At 40.5% G+C, this 22,260-nt stretch overlaps 1 protein-coding gene across 1 annotated transcript in view; it reads right to left on the reverse strand.

The window, feature by feature from the left end:
• ARHGAP10 (Rho GTPase activating protein 10) overlaps nt 1–22,260 on the reverse strand; it is a 260,742-nt gene that overhangs the window by 97,437 nt on the left and 141,045 nt on the right. Inside the window, exon 14 of the mRNA XM_081092259.1 lies at nt 5,913–5,987. Coding sequence (XP_080948385.1) covers nt 5,913–5,987 — 75 coding nt within the window. The remainder of the gene's footprint in view (nt 1–5,912; nt 5,988–22,260) is intronic.

Below are 22,260 nucleotides of genomic sequence, written 5' to 3' on the forward strand. Positions count from 1 at the left end.
AGGAAAGAACTGGACATAGTATAGCATTTCAACAGTGACCACTGCAAAGCATGGATAGCTGTTGTTATTATTATGATCAATATTATTATCATTATTCAAGCTGGGACTCGGTAGCCATGGCTTAGAGAATGGGGCATTTGCAGTGTCTGTATACTTTTGGTTGCTCAGGTGGCACTATAGCTGTCACACTGCGTTAGGACAGGAAACAGGCAGTGTTGTTAATGGCAAGATGACTATTAGAATAGCGAAGTCAGTGGAATGAAAGGATGAGTTTGGTCCTACATGTCTAAGATTTGTACTCATCATATCATATTTCTGAAAATTAATACATGATCAGTCAAAATAGAAATATGATGACACATAGACTTATACCGTCATTTATGGGTACTCTTTCACATTAATATTAGAACTGATACACTCATCCAGGAAATATTTATTGGAACCCCCTGTGTGACATTTCTGACATTCATTCTAAAATTAAACTAGTTTTCTTTGTCCTACAAATGTGTTAATGATGTGTTCTACCAAATGGCCTTTCAAATAGCTAATTAACTCAAAGAAGACATGAGGCTTTAAAAAAAAAAGAAAAAGAAAGAAGAGGGAAAGAGGGAGAAAAAGAGAAAAGGAGGGAGGGAGGGAGGGAGAGAGGAAAGGAGGGAGGGGGAAGGGAGGCAGTGGATTCTGAAAAGGAGAAAGTCAGTCCTGGATGGTGGGGAAGGCCAGCCCTCTGAGCTGGGTGGCATCTCTGATCCTAGTAAAGGCTGGGCTACCATGGCTCGTGTGGCATGGCCACAGGGCAGAGTGCAGCACTGGGATCACAAACCCGGGTGCAATCTCTGTGGAAACCCCACTGCACACACATCAGTTCCAAACCCATCTGAACTTGAGGCCCTCACCTGCAGAAAGGGGTCAGGCAAAAGCTCTCAGAGAGCATGAGAGCAAATCAGGGATGTGTATGGATTTCCACAAGTTATTAAATTAAATGACTAGGTAATTACCATCACCGAATCACTGCAAGTATCAGCAGTCAGTGGCGGTACCCGCCTCCGAGGGAGGGAGGAGCAGATGGGTTATAATGAATGATCTCAAACAATCACTATAAGCATGTCTGCCTTTCTGCACTCCCCTCACGCAAAGGAGAAAAGAGGAGATTCGTGGAGGGGACTTTCTTTCTCCCTCACTCCAGAATGAGGAGTTTCAACTAAGACAAAAACAAATGAAAAACTCGTCCTTTCTTTTCCTCCCTTACATTGCACTTGTCTATATGGGGGATGGGGGGGGGGGGGTAACATCATGTCAGTATTTCCTCTTTAAAAGCACTAAAAAGACAAAGCTGTCAAAATGAGACCACCACATGATGTCATCCATGCCTCTTCAAAAGTTTTAGGCTTGGGTATGAAGAAGGATGGATGACAACTCAATGTTATTCTCGAACTTTTTGAAAATCAAGTAAAACAGGAAGTGATGGTTATTTCACAGCCATAACAGCCTACATATGAAGTCAATTACTCAAAAGTCTGGAGACTTTTTAAAGCGCTTCAGCAGTTCTTGATTACAGCAACTGACAGCGGCATGCAATAAACTACAACAATGGCAACTGACACAGGTTACATTTTGATCAGTTCCTACCATTCAGGACTCATTTGTTACTGAGCTTGTCAGACAAGCCACAGGTACATTCGAGAAATCAAATTAGGCACCCTGATTAAAGGTGCAATCCTTTATAACTGGGGCTAAATAATTCTGTTCTAAAGGCTTTGCCAACCAATTACTTCAGTAACTGAATATTCTCTCTCATTACATCAATTATTTAAATCTCATTTTAACATACAAGTCAGATAACATATTCAATCAACTTGCTCCCAGAAAATCACCATTTTTAAATCCTTCTGAAGGAAAGGCTTCTAAATGAAATCTTTTATTTTCAGCTTTCTACCAAAGTATCATTCTATATTTTGAGAATCTTATTTTTTTCAACGAGAAAAAAAAAAGCCATCCTTTGAATTCATGGAATAAAACGTAGCTGCTACCTCAGGAGCTAATAACTACATTGTGTCTATGGTACTGATCCTTTCTTAAATGTTACTGTTTTCAAATAACTCAATCATCATAGCAGTTTTTTTACAATCAGTGGATGCACTGGGACTAGATAAATGTGTTAATAACTTATTTGGGATTCAAACTTAAAATGCATTGCACTGTTACATGAGAATATATGTCCTATTGTAAATAAGGTAAACATTTTGCTTCCTTTCTGACCAAGGGAACCACCTGGTGGATTACTTAAAAATTTAAATTAACAAGCACAGATCCAAACAGTTGGCTTTTTATTTGGATTATGTTTCATAATTTTATAACTAACCAGTGGTCATTTTTTTGAAACAGGAAATTTCCAGCCCAACCTAAATGTAAGTGTTGGCACTCACTGGGGTCTCATTTGAAAGTACTTAAGAAGCATAGTGGTTGAGTGAATTCTGAAAATGAATTTTTTTTCAGCTATTAGTTTACTTTTTCACCAACCTATGTGGAAAAGTTGTTCTACAATGTAAAGAAGCTAATTTTTTAAGTAAAACACTTCTAAATTAGTTTTACTTGTTTTCTATAGTTCTCTGTCTAAATTTAAAAGCATTCAATCTTTTTTTTGCAAATTATATTTATGTAGAAATAACTACCACATTCACCAGCACACACAAGCTGCTATCACCTTTTCTCACAAGTTTCCCCCTGCTCTGGTATTTTCATTCCAAGTGGGGAAAAAGGCAGAACATGTGAAATTCTAACTCTTCTCAGTTCTAAACTACCCATAACTATTGTAATTAATCTGTTATATTCTCACCCCACTTACTAAAAAAATGACTCACCCAAAGACACCTCATCTGATACTTCTCCCTGCCTTTCCCAACTGCTCTCTCTAAAAATCAAACCAACAAAAAACCCAAAACTTTTTTTGAGACCAAGTGCGCCCTCTGTTGGAGCCAAAGGGAAGGGAAGGAAAATCATCTGTGAAGGGAAGGAAGTCACCTGAACATTTTCTCTTGGGAACTTAAGAATTTTTGTCCAGGGAAAACTAGGGAGCCGCTGGGAATCCAGCAGACCACTACCCTCTGTGCCCAGGCCTGGAAGGGTACTACTGACTTTCCATTGTCAACTGCCATTAGTATTTCACATTGGCAGTCAGACAGGAGAGAAGCGCTGGAGAGAAGGGGGAAGGAGAGGGGGGAGGGCAGGAGGAGAGGAGGAGAAGAAAGAACAATAGAAAGATTTTTTTTCTCTTTTATTCTTAAATATGAAGGGTGGAAACATACGGAAAATGGGAACAAGTGAAGAAAACTTGCAAGATTTGAGCAGGCATCCTTTCTTTCAAAATCATCCAAACTTCTACATGTGAGTATTAAGGAATACTCAAAATATTTTAAACAGTACAAAAAAATGTATGTAAAAATGGCAATAATAGAAAAATAATACCAAAGTAAGAATTCCTTTCCAAGAACTAGAAAACTAAGTAAATCAAAGTTCTTCTTAAAAAGTGTAAGATCACTTGGAACTTTTTCTCAGATACTTAAAAATTACATCATTTTTTATTTGTACAAAGAAAAATGCATTACAAACAAAAGGTGCTTTGAAAAATTCAAATTTGGAATAAACATTACCTGGAGGAATAGCAATATTAAAAACTAAGTGCACAGTACTACAAATGAGCAAACTTATCAGAATTAATTATCTAGAGAGGGAGGAAACATTGATTGGTTTAAAAGTGCAAAGTTAAACATCTGGCAGACTCAGCCAATTTTTTTTCACTAAGATATATATAATCTTAAAATAATGTATAGAGATGGGGAAGTTGGAGAGAAAGAATGTCTATGAAATAGTTCTATACACGGCTATTCAGAAACTCTAAAATCCGTTTTTTTTGGAAGAAGTATAAATTATTTGAATTTGAACACTTGCTGAATCAGAATGAAAGTAAAGACATATCTTAAAGAAACTGTAAATTTATTAGGAAAGTGGGTAAATCTATTTTGTTAAGCGCTAAAGTTTGAGTTGGTGAGAAAGTAATAATAAAATAATATTAATGCTAATAAAAATCCAAAATTTGTGATTGACAATCTTAAACTTATACCAGGAATTATTTATAGATTAAATAAAATAATTTATTTTACAGCCCCTTTAAATGAATTAATACTTAATACAAAACGAACAAGCCAGCATCTTTCCCTCACATCAATGTTCTAACTTCCTCTGTTTGCACAATACCACTGAAAACACAGTCTTTCCTTTGCCAGCAACATAAATGAGGCTGTCACACTTGGGTCCTGGACTTCTCTGTTCTGAGTCTCACGGAAAGCAAAAACAGTTTTCCAGGTCATGAGATTTTGAGGGCTTCGATTATTTTTAAAACACCTTGCAAGTTAAGGACTGTCAATGAGACATTTCCCAGGAGCAGAGGAAAGAAACTACCCTTGGAGTTCAAGGATACAAATCACGTGGGATTTTGTGAGACTAAAAACAAATGTACAAATTTGGGGGCAATTTAACACTTGGGGTGGCCACAGAGGCACCCTGTTGGAACTGACCCTGAATATGAACAGGAGATAATAAAAATAGTGGCAGGATCCTTAAGACCAACTGACTGCCACAGTGTGTGCCTGTCAGCCAAAACCCCCCCTTCTGAGAGCAACAGCCTTCCAGTTCTAATCATCATAACACCATCTTGGAAATGAGAAAAGTGTTTCTAATTTTAAAATGAACTAAAAGCAGATGCTATAGTCCCATTAAACTCTTCCAGCTGCTACTGAACCACTGGCAACCTGAGCCTATTTAATTTGGAGACCGCTAATGGCAAAAGGGAAAATCTGACTGCCAAAACGGCAACCCAAGTTAAACCAGAGAGGCAGAAAATAAAGCAGCTCATGGGAGTGGATGTATTCTAATGAGGTCTCCAACTGATGATGGGAAACTTCTACCTGTGGTTAATAGCTTAAAAAAAATAAAAGGTTGCTGCTTATTAAATCCTTAATTCCAATACAGCCAAACAAGCAATCCTATCTGTGACATCTCAATTGATGGTTTTATTTATCCTGGTTTCTGCTTCCTAAAAATGAGTCTTTGCTACAGTGCTTTAAGATGCAGACAGGTTTTAAATGCATCGATGGTACGCCTGAGGGCACTGTGAATGTTGATTAATTAAGGTGAGATATCACATTAATTAATATTTAGCAAGGTCCTAATGACACGCAGGCCCTCAAGCTTGATGAGCTAGTATCACTCCTCCAGAGGCAGTCTGCTCTGGGGTGGGAGGAGAAGCGGGCATCTTACAGGTGGCACTGCACTGGCAGCCGTGTGCAATGGAAAAGCGCTTTGTCATCCCAATAACGTCTGGGGTGATGAAATGCATTCACTTTCTGGCTTCCTTTGGTCTGTGATGCCAAAGAACACTGTGTTATCAGCACAGATGGGGCGTGCATGGTTCTGGAGGAGAGCCTGGTGCAAACTACAAACAAGTCCCTGTGAATACCAACGGACCCCTGAGAACCAGACTCTTGCTGTCAAATGTCAGTTTGGGAAGCTCCATAAAAATCAGCACCTCCCCGTGGTCTTGTCCAATCACATGGACTGTCAGGACTCTCGACAGCCAATTTGGAAGCCACAGAGGCCTGGCTGCTACTTTCCTGCGTGAGTGGAAACTTAGTGCTTTTCTTGTCTTGCATTTTTTAGTAAGTCAAGGGGAAGTGGGTAATCTGTGCTGATGCAAACACTAATCTACCTCTCGGAGACAACTGGGAGAGAACTAAGCTAGGCAGCAGAAGAGAATGGATTCGCAAGTATGCTGGACGTGACTATGAAACATTAATTCGTGACGTCAATGAACATAAACAAATCATGCATGGAAAATGATTAGAAAAGAGGCATACCCATTAACATACTGAGAAGTCTCTGGACCTTTGAACTCACCCCCACAACTCTGTACAGTCCTTGGTCATTTATACCTATTGGAAGAGACAAAACATTAACAAAATACGAGACTGTCATGTTTTAAAATCTGTCAACAAACAGTTGCTTTCAGAAATCTTTGCTAACTCACATTAACAGCATTCCTGTTGAGTATAAAAATAACGTTTGACAAAAGCAAGTGTTTACTAACTTGTTTAGCAGCTAGGTATTCATGAGTTTTGGTTGGAAAATCATGTCATAAACAATGTTCCATGTAGACAAAATGTAATGAATTCATGTCAATGAAATTAGTTAAGCAGTATTCATGTATACCAATATAGTGTAAAATACACAACTTTAATGTTTATTATGTGTACTTATTCTTGACATTTTCTTCTTTAAAACTTCAGCCTTTTATAAGTAATATGGTGCTGCCTCGGCCACTGTGGCTCATTTGGTTGAGAGTCGTCCTGTGCACAAGATGGCTGGCTCCATCCAGGTCGGGCCCAAGCCCAGAGTTTCAGGCTCAAACCCCAGTAGAGAGCAAGCAGGAGGCAGCCAATTGATGTTTCTCTCTCATTGATGTTTCTATCTTTCCCTCTTCCTTCCTCTCTCTCTAAAATCAATAAAAAAACATAAAAACTTTTAAATATATCCTATCTAATAAAAAGAGTAATATGCAAATTAACCATCACTTGGCAATAAAGATGGCAGCACCTTCAGCCAATAAGGAGGGAATATGCAAATTGACATGACAAAGATGGCAGCACCAGCTGCAGCCATGGAGAGCAGGTGGGAGGCGGAGGCTTGGCTTCCTTGGTAGTCCCAGCCGGCTCGTGGCCACCACCCAGACAAAGCCATAGTGGCAGGGCTGAGGCAGAGGCGGTTAAGGGCGATCAGGCCAGGAGGGGAGGGCAGTTGGGGGTGATCAGGCCAGCGGTGGGAGAAGTTGGGGGTGAGCAGGCCGACAGGGGGGACAGTTGGGGGCAAGCAGGCCAGTGATGGGGGGGAGGCAGTTGACGGCAATCAGGCCGGCAGGGGGGGCAGTGGGGGTGAGCAGGCCAGCAGGGAGTGTCAGTTGGGGGCAAGCAGGCCGGCAGTGGGGGGCAGTTGGGCGTGATCAGGCCAGCAGGAGTAGTAGTTTTGGGCAAGCATGCTTGGGGAGGGGTGGGGGGGGCGGGGGGGACCCGTAGCTGGGGGCGAGCAGGCTGGTGGGGGGGAAGTTGGGGCTGAGCAGGTCAGGGGTGGGGCAGTAGGGGGCAAGCAGGCTGGCAGGGGAGGCAGTTGGGGGCAAGCAGGCTGGCAGGCAGACTGGAGAGTGGTTAGGAGTGATCAGGCAGGAAGGCAGGTGAGCGGTTAGGAGCCAGCGGTCCCGGATTGCAAGAGGGATGTCTGACTGCCTGTGGGATCGGGCCTAAACTGGCAATCAGACATCCCCCAGGGGTTCTCAGATTGGAGAGGGTGCAGGCCGGGTTGAGGGACACCCCTGCCCCTGCACAAATTTCGTGCACTGGGCCACTAGTAAAAAAATAAAAATAATAAAGTGTCGCTTAATACTCAGCAAAAAATCACTGTTTGGATGATTCTTGAAGACCATGGATATGCATTCAAAACTGCAGCAGAGCTGTTTTTGTTGTTCAGAGCTGTTAAATGCACCGTCCGATGAGAAACTCTGAAATTTTAAATAAGCATCACTCAAACTCTACATCAAAACAAACCAAATCGCTGCATTTTCTCTCTGTAGAGACCTACAAGCAAAGTATCCCTGAGTACAGCAGGCATGAAAGAAAAGAAAAGTTACTGTCAAACATTAAGTATGTTGAACACATGACCTTGTTTTGATACTGAGTTGAATAAACCAATTTTAAAAGGACTTTTGGAGGCAATCAGGAAACTGTGAGTGGCATTAGGTTATGTCAAAAATAGTTTATATTTTTTAAGTTAGATACTGAAAGGAGTGACCTGTGTTAGATTCACTTTAAGAAGGGGAAAGCAATTGCAGCAAAATCCTGGTAATCACCGAGTCTGAGTGACAACAAAAATGGGAGTTCATTGCACCACTTTCTCTACTCTTTTTATGCTTAAAAACTTTCATCAGAAAATAATGACTTCCAGAACATGTGACTTATTTATTTCTCCAAAGAGTTGTAGATTTCTGCCTATGTGTTTACTTTCTGCACTATGCATGTTGAACACAACGGGCTGACGGGCTGACGAGGGGATGATGCCTCTAATCTCCAAAGTTTTCAAAACAAAGAAAAAAACACCAAACAGGCCATGAAATTTGCCCATGGGAGTATACTTTTTTCTTTTTTTTTTCTTTATTAAGGTATTACATATGTGTCCTTATCCCCCCATTGCCCACCACCACCCCCGCTCATGCCCTCACCCCCCCCCCCATTTTCTGTGTCCATTGGTTAGGCTTATATGCATACATACAAGTCCTTTGGTTGATCTGTCCCCCTTCCCCCACCCTCCCCCACCTTCCCTCTGAGGTTTGACGGTCTGATCGATGCTTCTCTGTCTCTGGATCTGTTTTTGTTCATCAGTTTATGTTGTTCATTCCACAAATGAGATTATGTGATATTTATCTTTCTCTAACTGACTTACTTCACTTAGCATAATGCTCTCCAGGTCCATCCACGCTGTTGTGAATGGTAGGAGTTCCTTCCTTCTTACTAGTACAGCAGCATAGTATTCCACTGTGTAGATGTACCAGTTTTTTAATCCACTCATCTACTGATGGGCACTTAGGCTGTTTTCAAATCTTAGCTATTGAAAATTGTGCTGCTATGAACATAGGGGTGCATATATCCTTTCTGATTGGTGTTTCTGATTTCTCGGGATATATTCCTAGGAGTGGGATCACTGGGTCAAATGGAAGTTCCATTTTTAGTTTTTTGAGGAAACCCCATATAGTTCTCCACAGTGGCTGCACCAGTCTGCATTCCAACCAGCAGTGCACGAGGGTTCCTTTTTCTCTGCAACCTTGCCAGCACTTATCATTTATTGATTTCTTGATGATAGCCATTCTGACAGGTGTGAGATGGTACATTATTGTCATTTTGATTTGCATTTCTCAGATGATTAGTGACTTTGAGCATGTTTTCATATGTCTCTTGGCCTTCTGTTTTTTCAAAAAGTATCTATTTAGGTCTGTTGCTCATTTTTTGATGGGATTGTTTATTTTCCTTCTGTTAAGTTGTATGAGTTCCTAAATATATTTTATTGATTTCAGAGAGGAAGAGAGAGATATAAACATCAATTATGAGAGAACATCATTGATTGGCTGCCTCCTGCACGTCCCTACTGGGGATCGAGCCTGCAACCCGGGCATGTGCCCTTGACCGGAATCGAACCCAGGACCCTTCAGTCCGCAGGCCGACACTCTAACACTCTATCCACTGAGCCAAACCAGCTAGGGCCATACTTGCTTTCTGTCTCCCTGCCTGGGGTGATGAAAAATAAATACTAGACACAGTCTAAAGAACTGAATTCAAATCACAGCTCAGTCACTCGTAAGCTGAGAGCTTGGGCAAGATGCGAAAGCTCCCAGCCTGGATGCTGCCTCTGAGATCATAGACAGTAGCCTACACCCTGTGTTGTGATGCGAGGGAAAAGAGGTGATGCCCACACGTGTTCTCTCAATTACTCAACAGAGCCAAGAACCGGAGAGCAAAGGCCACCCCTTCTGTCTAGACAAGTCTATTCAGAACGCTAAAGAACCTAAGTAGCAGAGACACGCCTTCCTCATGGGGAATGCTCACCGACTACAAGGGAGGAGGAAAATGCAGGTCAGTTCTGCAAGGAATTGGAAAAAAGAAGGAAAGAAATTTATCAACTCAGAGTGTGAGCCTGCTGAGCTTCATTCCTTCCTCCTCCTGGAGTCCAGAAGGCCATGGCAGTTTAAAATACCAGAGGATTCCCACCTCCCCTCCACCCAATACTACTCTATTTGAGAGACCTAAAACAGTCTGACCTCATTGCCAGAAGCCAAAAGAGCAAGCCATATTCTACAGTCAAATAAACGTACTTGAAATACATGGAAAAATTAAATAAAAATGTTACTTCGGCAATAACAATCACTTTGTACTGGCAATTACTATCAGATAATTGATCAAGTTCAAATTCATCATCCTGCGAGAAGTAGAGTTAATTGCTAATGCGTAATGAAAAGGTGCAAGGGGTAATTAATGCTACTCAGCACAGCTTTTATTTTTTAATGAAATTTAAATAAACTTTGTACAAAAGCAGCTAGGAAGTAGCATGTAAAACACATACACTCAAGTTATGTAAGATTTTCTGTTGCATTGTTCTTAGATGCTATGGACTATGGAAACTGGAGCATGCTTTATATCTATAAACACATCACACAAAAGATATTACTAAAGACTTTAAAGAATACAAACCACTCAATATGCCAAGTCATGTCAGTGGGTTTAGCCTATTTTCTCCAGCTTCTCTCAAATTTCCCTCTTTCAGCCAAAGGGATCACTATTTGTAATCACCAAGTATTAGGATTTTGAAATTTTCTTTGATTTCCACCCTGTCACTTTCCAAATTCAACAGGTCAGTGTCGGCATTTTCTTCAAACTCAGAGTAATCTCTGTTTCTTGACAGTTTTAAATGTGATACACACACATTTTTTTAAGGCACCCTTCCAGGAAACACATACACCCATAATCCATTCGGAACATCATCTCTGTTTTTTTAACTTTTTATTTTCCAAACCTCTGATTATCTAAGTTCTCTTCCATCCCCTTTTAAGAGTAAGCCATCAATACAGTCTAAACTCCTCAGATGAACAAGTATGTAAGGCATAAACACCGATTATGGTCCCCACCTCACCTACCCACATGTACTGTGTGGAGTATTCGCTTTAATCAGGGCAGAGACCACTGATTGGCCCACAATAACCAAATGCATTCCCTTCTCCACATCCACATTCAAGTGGAAGTCTCCTCCCTTCTCCTCATAAATTACTCATCTGTCAAATATTATTTATAAAATATGTGGCAGGTGCGAGTCTAGCTACCAAGGATTCAACAGTGAGCAAAAATAAAGTTCTATCCAGACCTTCAAAACCAGATAAAATACCATCTTTCTGACACCATAGTGATATTCCCTTATTCTGAGAGTGGCTCATAATTAATCCTTTTAACACTTAATTACGTTTTAAAACTAACCAACAATCTCTTATGCACAATTCACAAAATCAATAAATTTCAATGCCTGACCTGACATCAGGTTGAGTTTTTATTTTCCCCACTCAGTGTGAATATTTTTATTTCACCATGTTAAAAGTAATTTCTGCCCGGCCGGTATGGATCAGTGGTAAGCCTCAACCTATGAACCATGAGATCACGGTTTGGTTACCACTTAAGGCCCATGCCTGAGTTGTGGGCTGTATCCCCAGTAGGGGATGTGCAGGAGGCAGTCAACTGGTGGTTCTCTCTTATCATTGAGGTTTCTATCTCTCTCCCCCTCTCCCATCCTCTCTCTGAAATCAATAAAAACATTTATTTTAAAGTTATTCCATACCAAACCTATCTGGAAATGATAGACTGTACAGTATATGTCCCTTATTACCTTTTTAAATTTAAAAGAAAATCTAAATTCTGAAATACATCCAACTTCAGAATTTTCAGATTACAAACTGAAGGCCTGTGTTCTTCTACGTTCTCTCCCTGAATACACAGATATTTTACCTGAAAAGATACGAGGTCAACCTTGTTTTTTGTTACTGTTGTTTTTAGTAGCTTTCATGGGGCCTTGCATAAAGTAGTTGAGTGCAGAATAGACTATAGCTAGGCTGATATGACTTGAAATTAATTTAGAACTACTGATAACAGATTGGACTTGGGCCAAAACAGACATTATAGTTAGGAAATGAAAAGTTAAAGTTAAGATATCCAAATTATTAAAACTTTTTCAGAATATCAAGGCCCACTGATTTGCTATCATTATTACAACACTTTCTAACTTTTCACAAATATTGTCATCCGCTCAACATGTTTACAGGCCCAAATATTTTTTTTCTTCTGATAACTACGATCAGTTCTGATCAGCAGGAAAGAAAAGGGAAGCGCTCTCCATTACAGTGATGGGCGGGTGATGACAGCTGTCCCTGGGCAAAGTGAGTAAGGTGAAATCAACTGTGTCTGACTTCCCACCACCTGCCTCCTCCAATCTCACACAGCGCTGTCACAGGACACCGCCCAGATCTTCCTGGAGGAGAGGGTTAGAAACGGGAATGAGTCAGGTTTCATCTCCATCTCTGCCCAACTGCCTCCCTCTCAGAACCCAAATGACTGGAGCAGCACGAGTCTATTCAGCACCAGAAAACACCTGTGTGGAGCTACGGACCTGCCAGGGGTCCCCAGAGGCCCTTGTGGGTGGGCTGGAGAAGCACAAAAGCAAGTAAGATAATCTGAAACAGTAAGATGATCTGAAACAATAAACGAATTAGAGGCAAAAAGAAAAGTTAGCATGGTTGACAAATTTGGTTCAATAACAGAGGTGGAGGCAAAGTCTGGCAAGTAGATGTGGTAAGAAGGAAACAAAGTGGCAATTCCAAGAAGCAGAAGCGAGAAGACAGGTCATTAAAACACACACACACACACAGACAAATGGAGAACACAAAATGAAAACCGGAAATAAATGAGAAGATAACAGGCTAAAAATTATATAACACTTAATTTCCTATTAACTTCTTAGGAATTATTGAGTGCTGGCTGTATTTCAGGCACTGAGGTGGAATAAAGTGAAAAATGGGGTAAAATTAAAAAGAAATATAAAGTGAAAAGAGAAAGCAACTTGGAACCAACTGAGCCACGAAGTCTTTCCTTTCCTTTAAGCTTCAGAAATAGATTCTGTACCTGAAAGCTCAGTATCCTTAATGCCTTGCACAGTCCTCAGCACGCAGTGTAGACTTAACAAATGGACTGAATAAATTAGTGAATGAACTGAATAAATGAATAATAAGGTGATGACTGATTAGCAAAGAAATAAGGAAAGAAAAGTAAGAGAGACAGAAAAGGCGATTTGTAACTATAAAATACAGATATAACAATATGAAGGGGTAAGGCTCAAAGTGGAACATAAACACTTGCTATGGTAACAGGCACACAATTATTTTTTAAAGTTTTTGCAGGTGTGTGATTTTACAGAAATAAATGATCACTTTCTATGGGTCTGTAAACTAACAGATTCAGCTCTCATTTAGTAATAAGAAGAGTGTTTGTCATAGAATGAGGTAAATGATCAATATTTGGGGAGGGGATAAATCGTGTTTGCACTTGTGCATGTTGACAACAGGGGTGAAAGGTCATTAATGTTCCTTCTTGTATTCACAGGATTTACATCAAAAGTCTGCCGCATGGGAGTTCCCTCAAAAAATTAAATATGGATCTGCCATTGGCCCAGTGATCTCACTTCTGGGAATATATCCTAAGAAACCCAAAGCACCAATCAGAAAGAATGTATGCACCCCTATGTACATAGCAGCACAATTTACAATAGCTAAGATCTGGAAACAGCCCAAGTGCCCATCAGTAGATAAGTGGGTAAAAAAGCTGTGGTACAGTTACACCATGGGATACTATGCACAAGCAAAAAAGAAGTATCTCTTACCCTTTGAGACAGCATGGAGGGACCAGGAGAGTAACATGCCAAGTGAAATAAGTCACTCAAGAGAAAGACAAGTATCACATGACCGCACTCATATGTGGAATCTAAGTAACAAAATAAACTAATGAACAGAGTGGATCCAGAGACATGAAAGCATGGAACAGAGTGAGGAAATCTCAGAGGGAAGGAAGGGGAGGTGGGTAAATGGGAGGTAATCAACTAAAGACCTTGTATGCATATCTGCATAACCCATGGACACAGACAATAGGGTGCTGAAGGCCTGCGGGGGTGGGGGGGGATGGGGGTGGGGACAGGGCGGGCTGGAGGGGATCAATGGGAGAAAAAGGGGGACATATATAATACTTTCAACAAAAAACAATTTTTTTAAAGAAGTCTGCCATATGTTATTACTAATGGGGCACATGTGCATATTTATACATGTGTATGTATAAATACAAATACAGGTTACATATCCCACCAGCACTGCAAAGACAAATTCTCCTACAGGCTACGGAATGAACAAACATGATTAATATTTATATATGCATAAAATTGTATCACTGTAATGTGTTTTAGAATTATATATTTATATAGTTATAAATATTAACCAATCTTGAAAGATTTTTGAAAATAAAAGAAAAAATGCACTATAGGTAAAACGATCAGGAAAAATTTGTGAGAAAATACCAAACACAAAGGTGAAGAATGATAAGCTATAAAAGTGATTAAAAGGAAGCAATGATGAGACTCGTGAATATTGTTTCAGGTCACAGGTGAATTACAAAAAATTTCCCAATGTGTTCCTCACACGGTGTACAACCAATCCTCAACAGGCACTACGTTTAACTGTCTACTTGAGTCTGATAAGCACTTCCCAGGCTACCCACTGTGCTGAGTGACATAAAAATAAACAGGCTCATAGGCAGACATCCTTCCAAGATACTGGGCAATTCATACCATTTTAAAGTTCTGCAAAAATATGTGTTCCTATTAAGTTATTTTTAAATATAAGCATGCAGACCCCAAAATGATTCCCCTAATCCAGTGATGGCGAACCTTTTGAGCTCGGCATGTCAGCATTTTGAAAAACCCTAACTTAACTCTGGTGCCGTCTCACATATAGAAATTTTTTGATATTTGCAACCATAGTAAAACAAAGATTTATATTTTTTATATTTATTTTATATATTTAAATGCCATTTAACAAAGAAAAATCAACCAAAAAAATGAGTTCGCGTGTCACCTCTGACACGCATGTCATAGGTTCACCATCACTGCCCTATTCCATCAAAGGGAAATACCATTCAGCATGATACATTTAAGGTGTTGTATTATAGAATAAGGATTCTAAACTTTGGAAGAAGAATGCACTGTTTTCAACACATACAATGCACTCAGTACTGTACGAAGCAAGGTAGATGATTTCTAAACACTGGGAATGTTATAAGATTATTGCTGTACAAAGATGAAAAGCCCAAAATGAGATAACATTTTAAGCCGTGTAGATAGATTATATATATCCTGGAGACACAAATTTGTTGAGTTTGTAAGATATAAATTATTACAGGTTAAGGTTACTGATAGCCTGGAAACTTCCAACTTGACCACCTCCCAACTGTATGACCTGGTAAGTTACTCAGTCTCCCTGTGTCTCCGCCTCTTTGCCTGATAAATGAGGTTAATGAAGGAATGGGGTTGTTGTGAAAATTAAAGGAGGTAATGTTTGTAAAGCGTTTGCATCAGCCCCACATACCACACATTCAAAGCTTTAACTGAGCATAAAATTCAAAATTAATATCAAAACAGCTAGGCACAATAAACATAAAAGTCATCCTATCCTAACCAAGGCATGCAGTCGACAGCCCACTTTCATAAAAATAAAGCACATGTTGGGAAGAGAGTCAACGTTCATTTAATATGAATGACTCATGGAAAATATGAAATTACTGCTCACCAATAACATTTGGAATTTCTCCCCTGGATCATAATTATTTGGGCAGCGGAGAGAAAAACATTACAGAGAGCTTCTATCTGCCAGGAACCAATCTGCATTTTCCCTTCCTGCGAAGTGTTGCTTTCACTTTCAGGTTGGCCTTCAGACTCTTTTCATATAAATCCACATCTGCATGATGATGAGTCGTTTCCCCACTGTCAGGAAAGGGCTTATGATTTCATTCAACCTGTCTTCCCACATCCAGACCAACCAGAGACTGAGCTCATAAATCCAACCCCGTGGCACATGAGGGCGGCTGCACCACATCTACTTCTGTTTCTGCTGCCCATCCCAGGCTACGTGAGAAATATGGAAAAAGCAAAAGGCTAATATCCATGTCCGACCTAGTATTTCTGGAAGTACTGGTGATGTCAGGACTCTGTAAACACAATCTATACTTAACTCTAAGTCTCATCTCAAATTCAAGTCCAAATACAAGCAGTGTTTGGTGTATTAGCTTCTACCTTTGTGTCAGGGTCAGAATGGACTATATATTCCCAATGCTCTGTGTGGCTGGCTTCATTTCCAGTTTCTAACCAACACAAGTGAAGGTATTTTTGCGTCAGATCAGACAACCTTAGACTTGTTGCTATTCCTTGTATAACCACCCAAGCCTGTGGGCAGGCTGCCTAGACTGGGGCTGGAGGCAAGCGACAGAATAACAAGGAGTTTCCTCTTTCTCTGGAACACTTGGGGTCCCAAACTTTCCCCAGTTGTCAGATGTCTTGCTGTCCCAGGATTTAAGAGAGGCTGTAGCCACAACTCGTTCGATGTGGCCTTCAGCCTTCCTCTCAGAGTGAACCTTAGGGAAAGGAGGATCTCACAGCCTCTGTTCAGTTTCCCTTAACTTGCTCTGAATCGTAGACTCCTCATACGCACTTAAGGACTATTAAATAAGATATATCTGCTCAACTACCTACTGAGTAGTATAAGATTTGGCAGCTAGAGTACAGGAAACACTCAGAAAATGCTGCATATTAGGATTTAAAATACTGTCAGATGCAGATTCCACACGTCATTATGTCTACGACTAAGAGACTTCCCACAGTGTTGCAGAGATTCCCAGCAAAGCAAGCAATTCTTTCCTGGGCAGATGGTGAACCTGCAGAGGTCCTTGATTAAGTTGGAATGGAAAGCAGACAGGTAGGTGTGACTTTAGAATGGCTTCATCCCAAAGCTAGAGGAGCACTTCAGAGATACTTAAATCTTCCCTCCCCACTTTCCTTTCCTATTGTCTACAGTTTCAAATCATCTCTGTTCTTTGAAAATGTGTGTCCTCTTTATTTTGTCCATCGTCAACATCCTCAGAAGATCAGCCTGCTGCATCTCCATCTCCTCCCTTTCCTTGTGGCTGAAAGCACTGGTATGAATAACTCAGTCTTAGATTTGCTTTTCGGTCTCCTGCTTTCTAGCTCTGAGTCTTGTACAAGTCAAACCATGTCTCTGCACTTCAGTTGCTCACATAAATGCCACTGTCTCATAGGGTTCTTGTGGGAACAACACATAAGTACAACCTGTACAACCTGGCTATTCTCCAGCTTCTTGCCTTCACAACCACTAAACCCATATATGTCATATGTGTCCATTCTTCTTCTTCCCCTCTGTCCCTGAATACAAAGATCCTCAGATTCTTCCTTTTGCTCCCTTACCTTCTTACCTCACCATCCACCTGAATGACTGACATTCAAAACCTCACCTCTCTGAAAATGATACCCACCATCTCTCCTGCTGCCTTCGTTCTACTTCCAAAAGAAAAGTCACAGGTACCTAGAATTCGGGATTTACAAAACCAGTGTACATTCCTCCCAAACCTATCTCTCCTCGTGCATTCTGTCTTGGCTCAAGATGTTGGCAATTACCTTAGCTGGAAAGCTCTGAGTCTATTTTTACATTCACTTTTTACTTACCCGCTACAACCCACAGGTCGCGGATTCTGTTTTTTCTTCCAAGTCTCTGTTCCTATCCATCTCGTCTTTCCATTGTCAATGCCTTAGTTTAAACCTCCATCATCTCTCATTTGCATTATTTCTTTTTTAAAAATCTTTATTGTTAAGAGTATTACAGATGTCCCCCTTATTCTCACCAATGATCTGCATCATTTCTAAAACCCAACCAGTGATCCCACCTTCCATCTCCCGCAGCCACACCACTCCCATCCATTCCACTTCCTGTCAGAGATCTGAACACACTGCTTCTCAAACCTGTCAGTGTCTTACTACTGCCCACAGGACCGAGGCAGACACACAGCACAGCACCTGGGATCTACCACAGTGGCCTCCACTGCTCACAGAGCATCTGCTCATATCGTACCACCCACCCATTCCCCTCTGCCAGCAGCACCCAGAGCGGGCAGACACCCTCTACTCCAGCATCTCCCTCTGGAGCAAAAAGCAGGTTTATGTGTAATTTTGGAAAATAGAGATTGGTGTCTCCAACTAGAGCAAAAAGCCGACATGCTTGCCCACCTTTACAGAAGAGTCTGCTTCCTAAATTCAGAGTTCTTCTCCTATAATGCAACCTACTATGTGAGAGTAATAAGCTGACCTTCCTAAATGGCCCAGGAGTCTTATGTCTTTGACTATATTCATGAAATGATGCAGAAAATCTATAAAAGCAGCATAAAATCTCAAAGCCTTTACTGTCGTGAAACTACATTAAAGCTACCCTTTAAGAAAAGGAACCATATCTCCAGCATTTTTTCCTCCAATCTCTTTCCTGTAAGAAACATCCAGAAAGTGTTGCCTAAAGCCCATTTAACATGTCCATGTCCCGGAATAGGTAAGTAATTAAAGTAAGATGGGATGGAGGGGACAGTTAAATCAAGGTATGTCTTATTTTCAAATTCATCATTCATGTAGCTTAAACCATTACAAATTTTACTTATATAAGTCAATGAAGAGACTCAAAGTCAAGGCAAAAGTCGGCCGTTGCATTTTGCAAGGTTCCTGTCATCCCCTCTCTACAGAGACCAGGGCGTTAGAAAGGGCTGGAGCATGTCTCCTTGCTGCCACCTGCCTCCACTCAGAGCAGCTGCGGCATCAGGGACTAAATTTTAGGCAACGTTGGAGGATCTCTTTCTTTGGACAGCTTGAGATCATCCTTGCTGAGCCTCTTCCCTTTTCTTCACTGTCCCTTGGCCATGTGACTGCTCCCGTGTCTGCGGGACACTGAGAACAGAAGGCTGAGTGCCAAACCAGGTAATTTTGCTGCTGGTTACAAAAGCCACACAAAGTTACTAGATAAGGTAAACTGAGGTGATTTATTTCCCTATGTAACTTACTTGTTTTTAAAAACTAAGCAAGGTTTCTCAGTGCTCCCAGACTCTTGAAACAATAATAGGACTACTTAACTATGACTGGGCTCGCTTAATAGATTTATCTCTAAATAAGCAACTCACATTTACTAACCATTTAATATGTGCCAATGCCTCAAGCATTCTTAAAACAACCCTGGGAAGGAGATACTACCTTTAGCCCCTATTACACATGATAAAACCAAGAGATGAGGAGGTTAAGTAACTAACTTGGTTGTAGAGTTAATAAGTCTTCCAAACAAGGCTGAGTTCTGAGCTCACGCACTTCACCATGATGCTAAGAGTGCCTCAGAGCCTTACAGGGACCTCATCACAGAATTTGAACCAAACACATAAAATCTAGCATGCCTATTCTGTAGCAAGACAGTTGAATAATTTGTCCCTATTAATCTTATTCAACCATTCATCTGGCAGCTAATAGCTTTGGAAACTTATTTGTTCTTAAAGCAAGTAAGATGACTAATTGAAAAAATGAATAATCAGCCCCGACTAGCCTGGATTTAGTATTTCGGTTTTGCATATGCATTTTTGCAGACACCACAAGACTCCTGAGCTCCCTCCTCCCACATCAGACTGTCCTCTGTATCCACCCACACTCATCTCATACCCATTATATTATGATTAAAAAAGAGACAGTGAGCAAAAACTTTCATTTGCTGGCTGTAAAATTTCCCAGGAACAGCTGTTCTTTATTTTCTTCATCTTGCACGTAAGTTGCCCTTGGCAATTTAAGATTAATGTGCAATCATGCCAAAATATATTGCGAGTTCACTTTGGGCGTCTTCCCTCCCACAAAGATTAATACTAAAACTCTACATTATTATCTTCTTCCAGCCCATCGTGAGACTCTATATAATTCCGGAAATGCTCTGGAAACAGAAAAATCCTCAACCCAACCTCAGAAAAATTTTCCAAAAACCTAAAACTACTTTTCAAAGAAAGAGAAATTCACTTTTACATGTGACAAATCTAAGACTGTCACATCTTAGAGATGGCTTCCTACTTCTAGCCCGTGAATTCACAGCTTGTTACAAGGCTGAATCTGATAACTGACAGCTTGCCTAGACCGACATTTTAATGCCATACTCTAGAAATTAAAGTGAATATTCAAATTATTCACATATGGAAGATTTTTTTAAGGGAAACTTCATAAACAAAAGTTGCATACAAATTTAATTTTAAATCATGATAACTATTTAAAAAATAGCAACTAAAAGAAGTTTTTAAGCAAAAAGAGTCTTCCTTGGTTTTTGCATATTTTACAATACAAGTACCTGAAAAACTAGGTGTCTTGCAGTTGCAGACTAATACAATGTACTGGGTATGGGAGATGGTTCCTTTTTAGGAAGGGGAGTTATTTACTTAAGGAAATTAGGTAGTGAATTCCCAAGATCTGAAACCATTAAGACTCTTCCACATGTATTATGATACAACTTTCTATCGATATCTAAAATATTACCCAGAATGCAGAAAGATGTTGACAAACTGATAAAGCAGTAAAAACCAATCCTTCATGTTATTTGAAAGTACTAATTCCAACCACATATAGAAGAATAAATTCTTCCAATAATTTTACAAACTGTTGGGACACACAATGGTGCTAAGGTGCCATTTTAATCAAATCTCTGAATTCTCAAACAGAAAGCAGTTGCTTACTATATGTGTAAGACACTGACCAAACTTAGAAATGAAGAAAGGCAGGCAAACACTAAGACGTTTTCTCTACTTAAAGGAAAGAGTCAAGTTTCAGAAACAAGATAAATACATGAAATGTAATGAATACACCATGCAATATCGTAGTTAAAGGAAGAACATGGACATTTCACAATTAAAAAGAATTCAGGGGAAGGATGGAAAGAGGACAAATATAGTTAATGAATATCTACTATGTACAAAAATTAGCTTTTATCCTCACAAACATGCATGGAGCTAGACAGCATGAATGAAATTCCGAGCTACATTCTTTTAGAAATCAAGAGTCCCAGAGGTTAAGAATCTTTCCAAGATGCCTATCTTATCTCACCACTTTGGAGCTTAAACCTGACAACTGCTTATCAATTCATGAATAAGTAAACCTCCTTCAGAGTAACAATGTCACCCTTCCTCCCACAATCCTCTCCGGTCCTTCCTCTAGTCTGGACCATTATTTTTTTAAAGTTTTTTAAGTTATATTTGACGTACAACATTGTATGAGTTTCAAGTGTACAACATAGTGGTTCAACATTTATATACCATACAAAGGAATCACCCTGGTAAGTCTAGTAACCATATATAATTATTACAGTATTATTGACTATATTCCCTATGCTGTCCATTACATTCCCATGACTTATTTTATAACTGGAAGTTTGTATTCTTTAATCTCCTTCCCCTTTTCCTCCTATCTCCGCACCCCATTCCCCTCCAGCAACCATCAGTTGGTTCTCTGTATCTGAGTTAGGTCCCAGGGGCATTGCATTCTCTGCCCCTCCATCCCCACTTTCCAGCACGGTTTCCCTCAGGCACAGCCACCAGGAACCTTAACTTCTTTGGATTGCAAAAGGGATCAGGCACCTTTAAGGCCAGGTATCAGTGATAAGCAAAGCCCTACTACCCATACCTGAGAGAAAAGTAAGTCCTGCTGTTTTAAACCATAGACACTTGTGGGTCTCTTGTTAGAGGAGCATACCGTAAACTAGCTTTATTGTGACTGATGAAATAAAGTGAGACAACAACACCTGTAGCACAAAAAAATACCAACAGCAATTACAGCTGATTGGGGGAAATCATTAAGACCAAATTCCTTGAAAGAGCTTCCAAATTTAGCATAAAAAGCCTCAGAGATTCTCTAATGTTCCTCATTATCTACATTAATAAAAGAGAAACATGCAAATTGACCATACCTTTGCTATGCCTTAAGCCATGCCCACCAAGCCAATCAGAGCGACTATATGCAAATTAATCCAACCAAGATGGCGGCCGGCAGCAACGGAGCTGGAGCGAGCAGGAGGCTTGGCTGCCCCAGTGGAGGAAGCCAAGCTTCCCGCCTGCCGAGGCCGGGTCTGAGCTCCACTCAAGGCAACAAAGTTTCAATTATAGAAAATAAATAAACCCCAGATACCTGCTTTCAGCGGGCCGTGGCCACGGAGCTGGAGCTAGCAGGAGGCTTGGGTTGCCCCTGGCGATGGAGGAAGCCAAGCTTCCCACCCGCTCTGGCTGGCTCTGAGCTCCATTCAAGGCTACAAAGTTTCAATTATAGAAGGTAAATAAATTCCAGAATAAAAAAAAAAAAAGAAAAAAAGGAGAGGCTGGGAGCTTCCATCGCCAGGGGGCTTGGCCAGCCTGAAAACGGCCCTCAGCCCCTCACCCAGACTGGCCAGGCACCCCAGTGGGGACCCCCCACCCTAAAGGGGGT

The sequence above is a fragment of the Myotis nattereri genome, assembly GCF_964212035.1.
Source record: "Myotis nattereri genome assembly, chromosome: 5".
Lineage (NCBI taxonomy): Eukaryota > Metazoa > Chordata > Mammalia > Chiroptera > Vespertilionidae > Myotis > Myotis nattereri.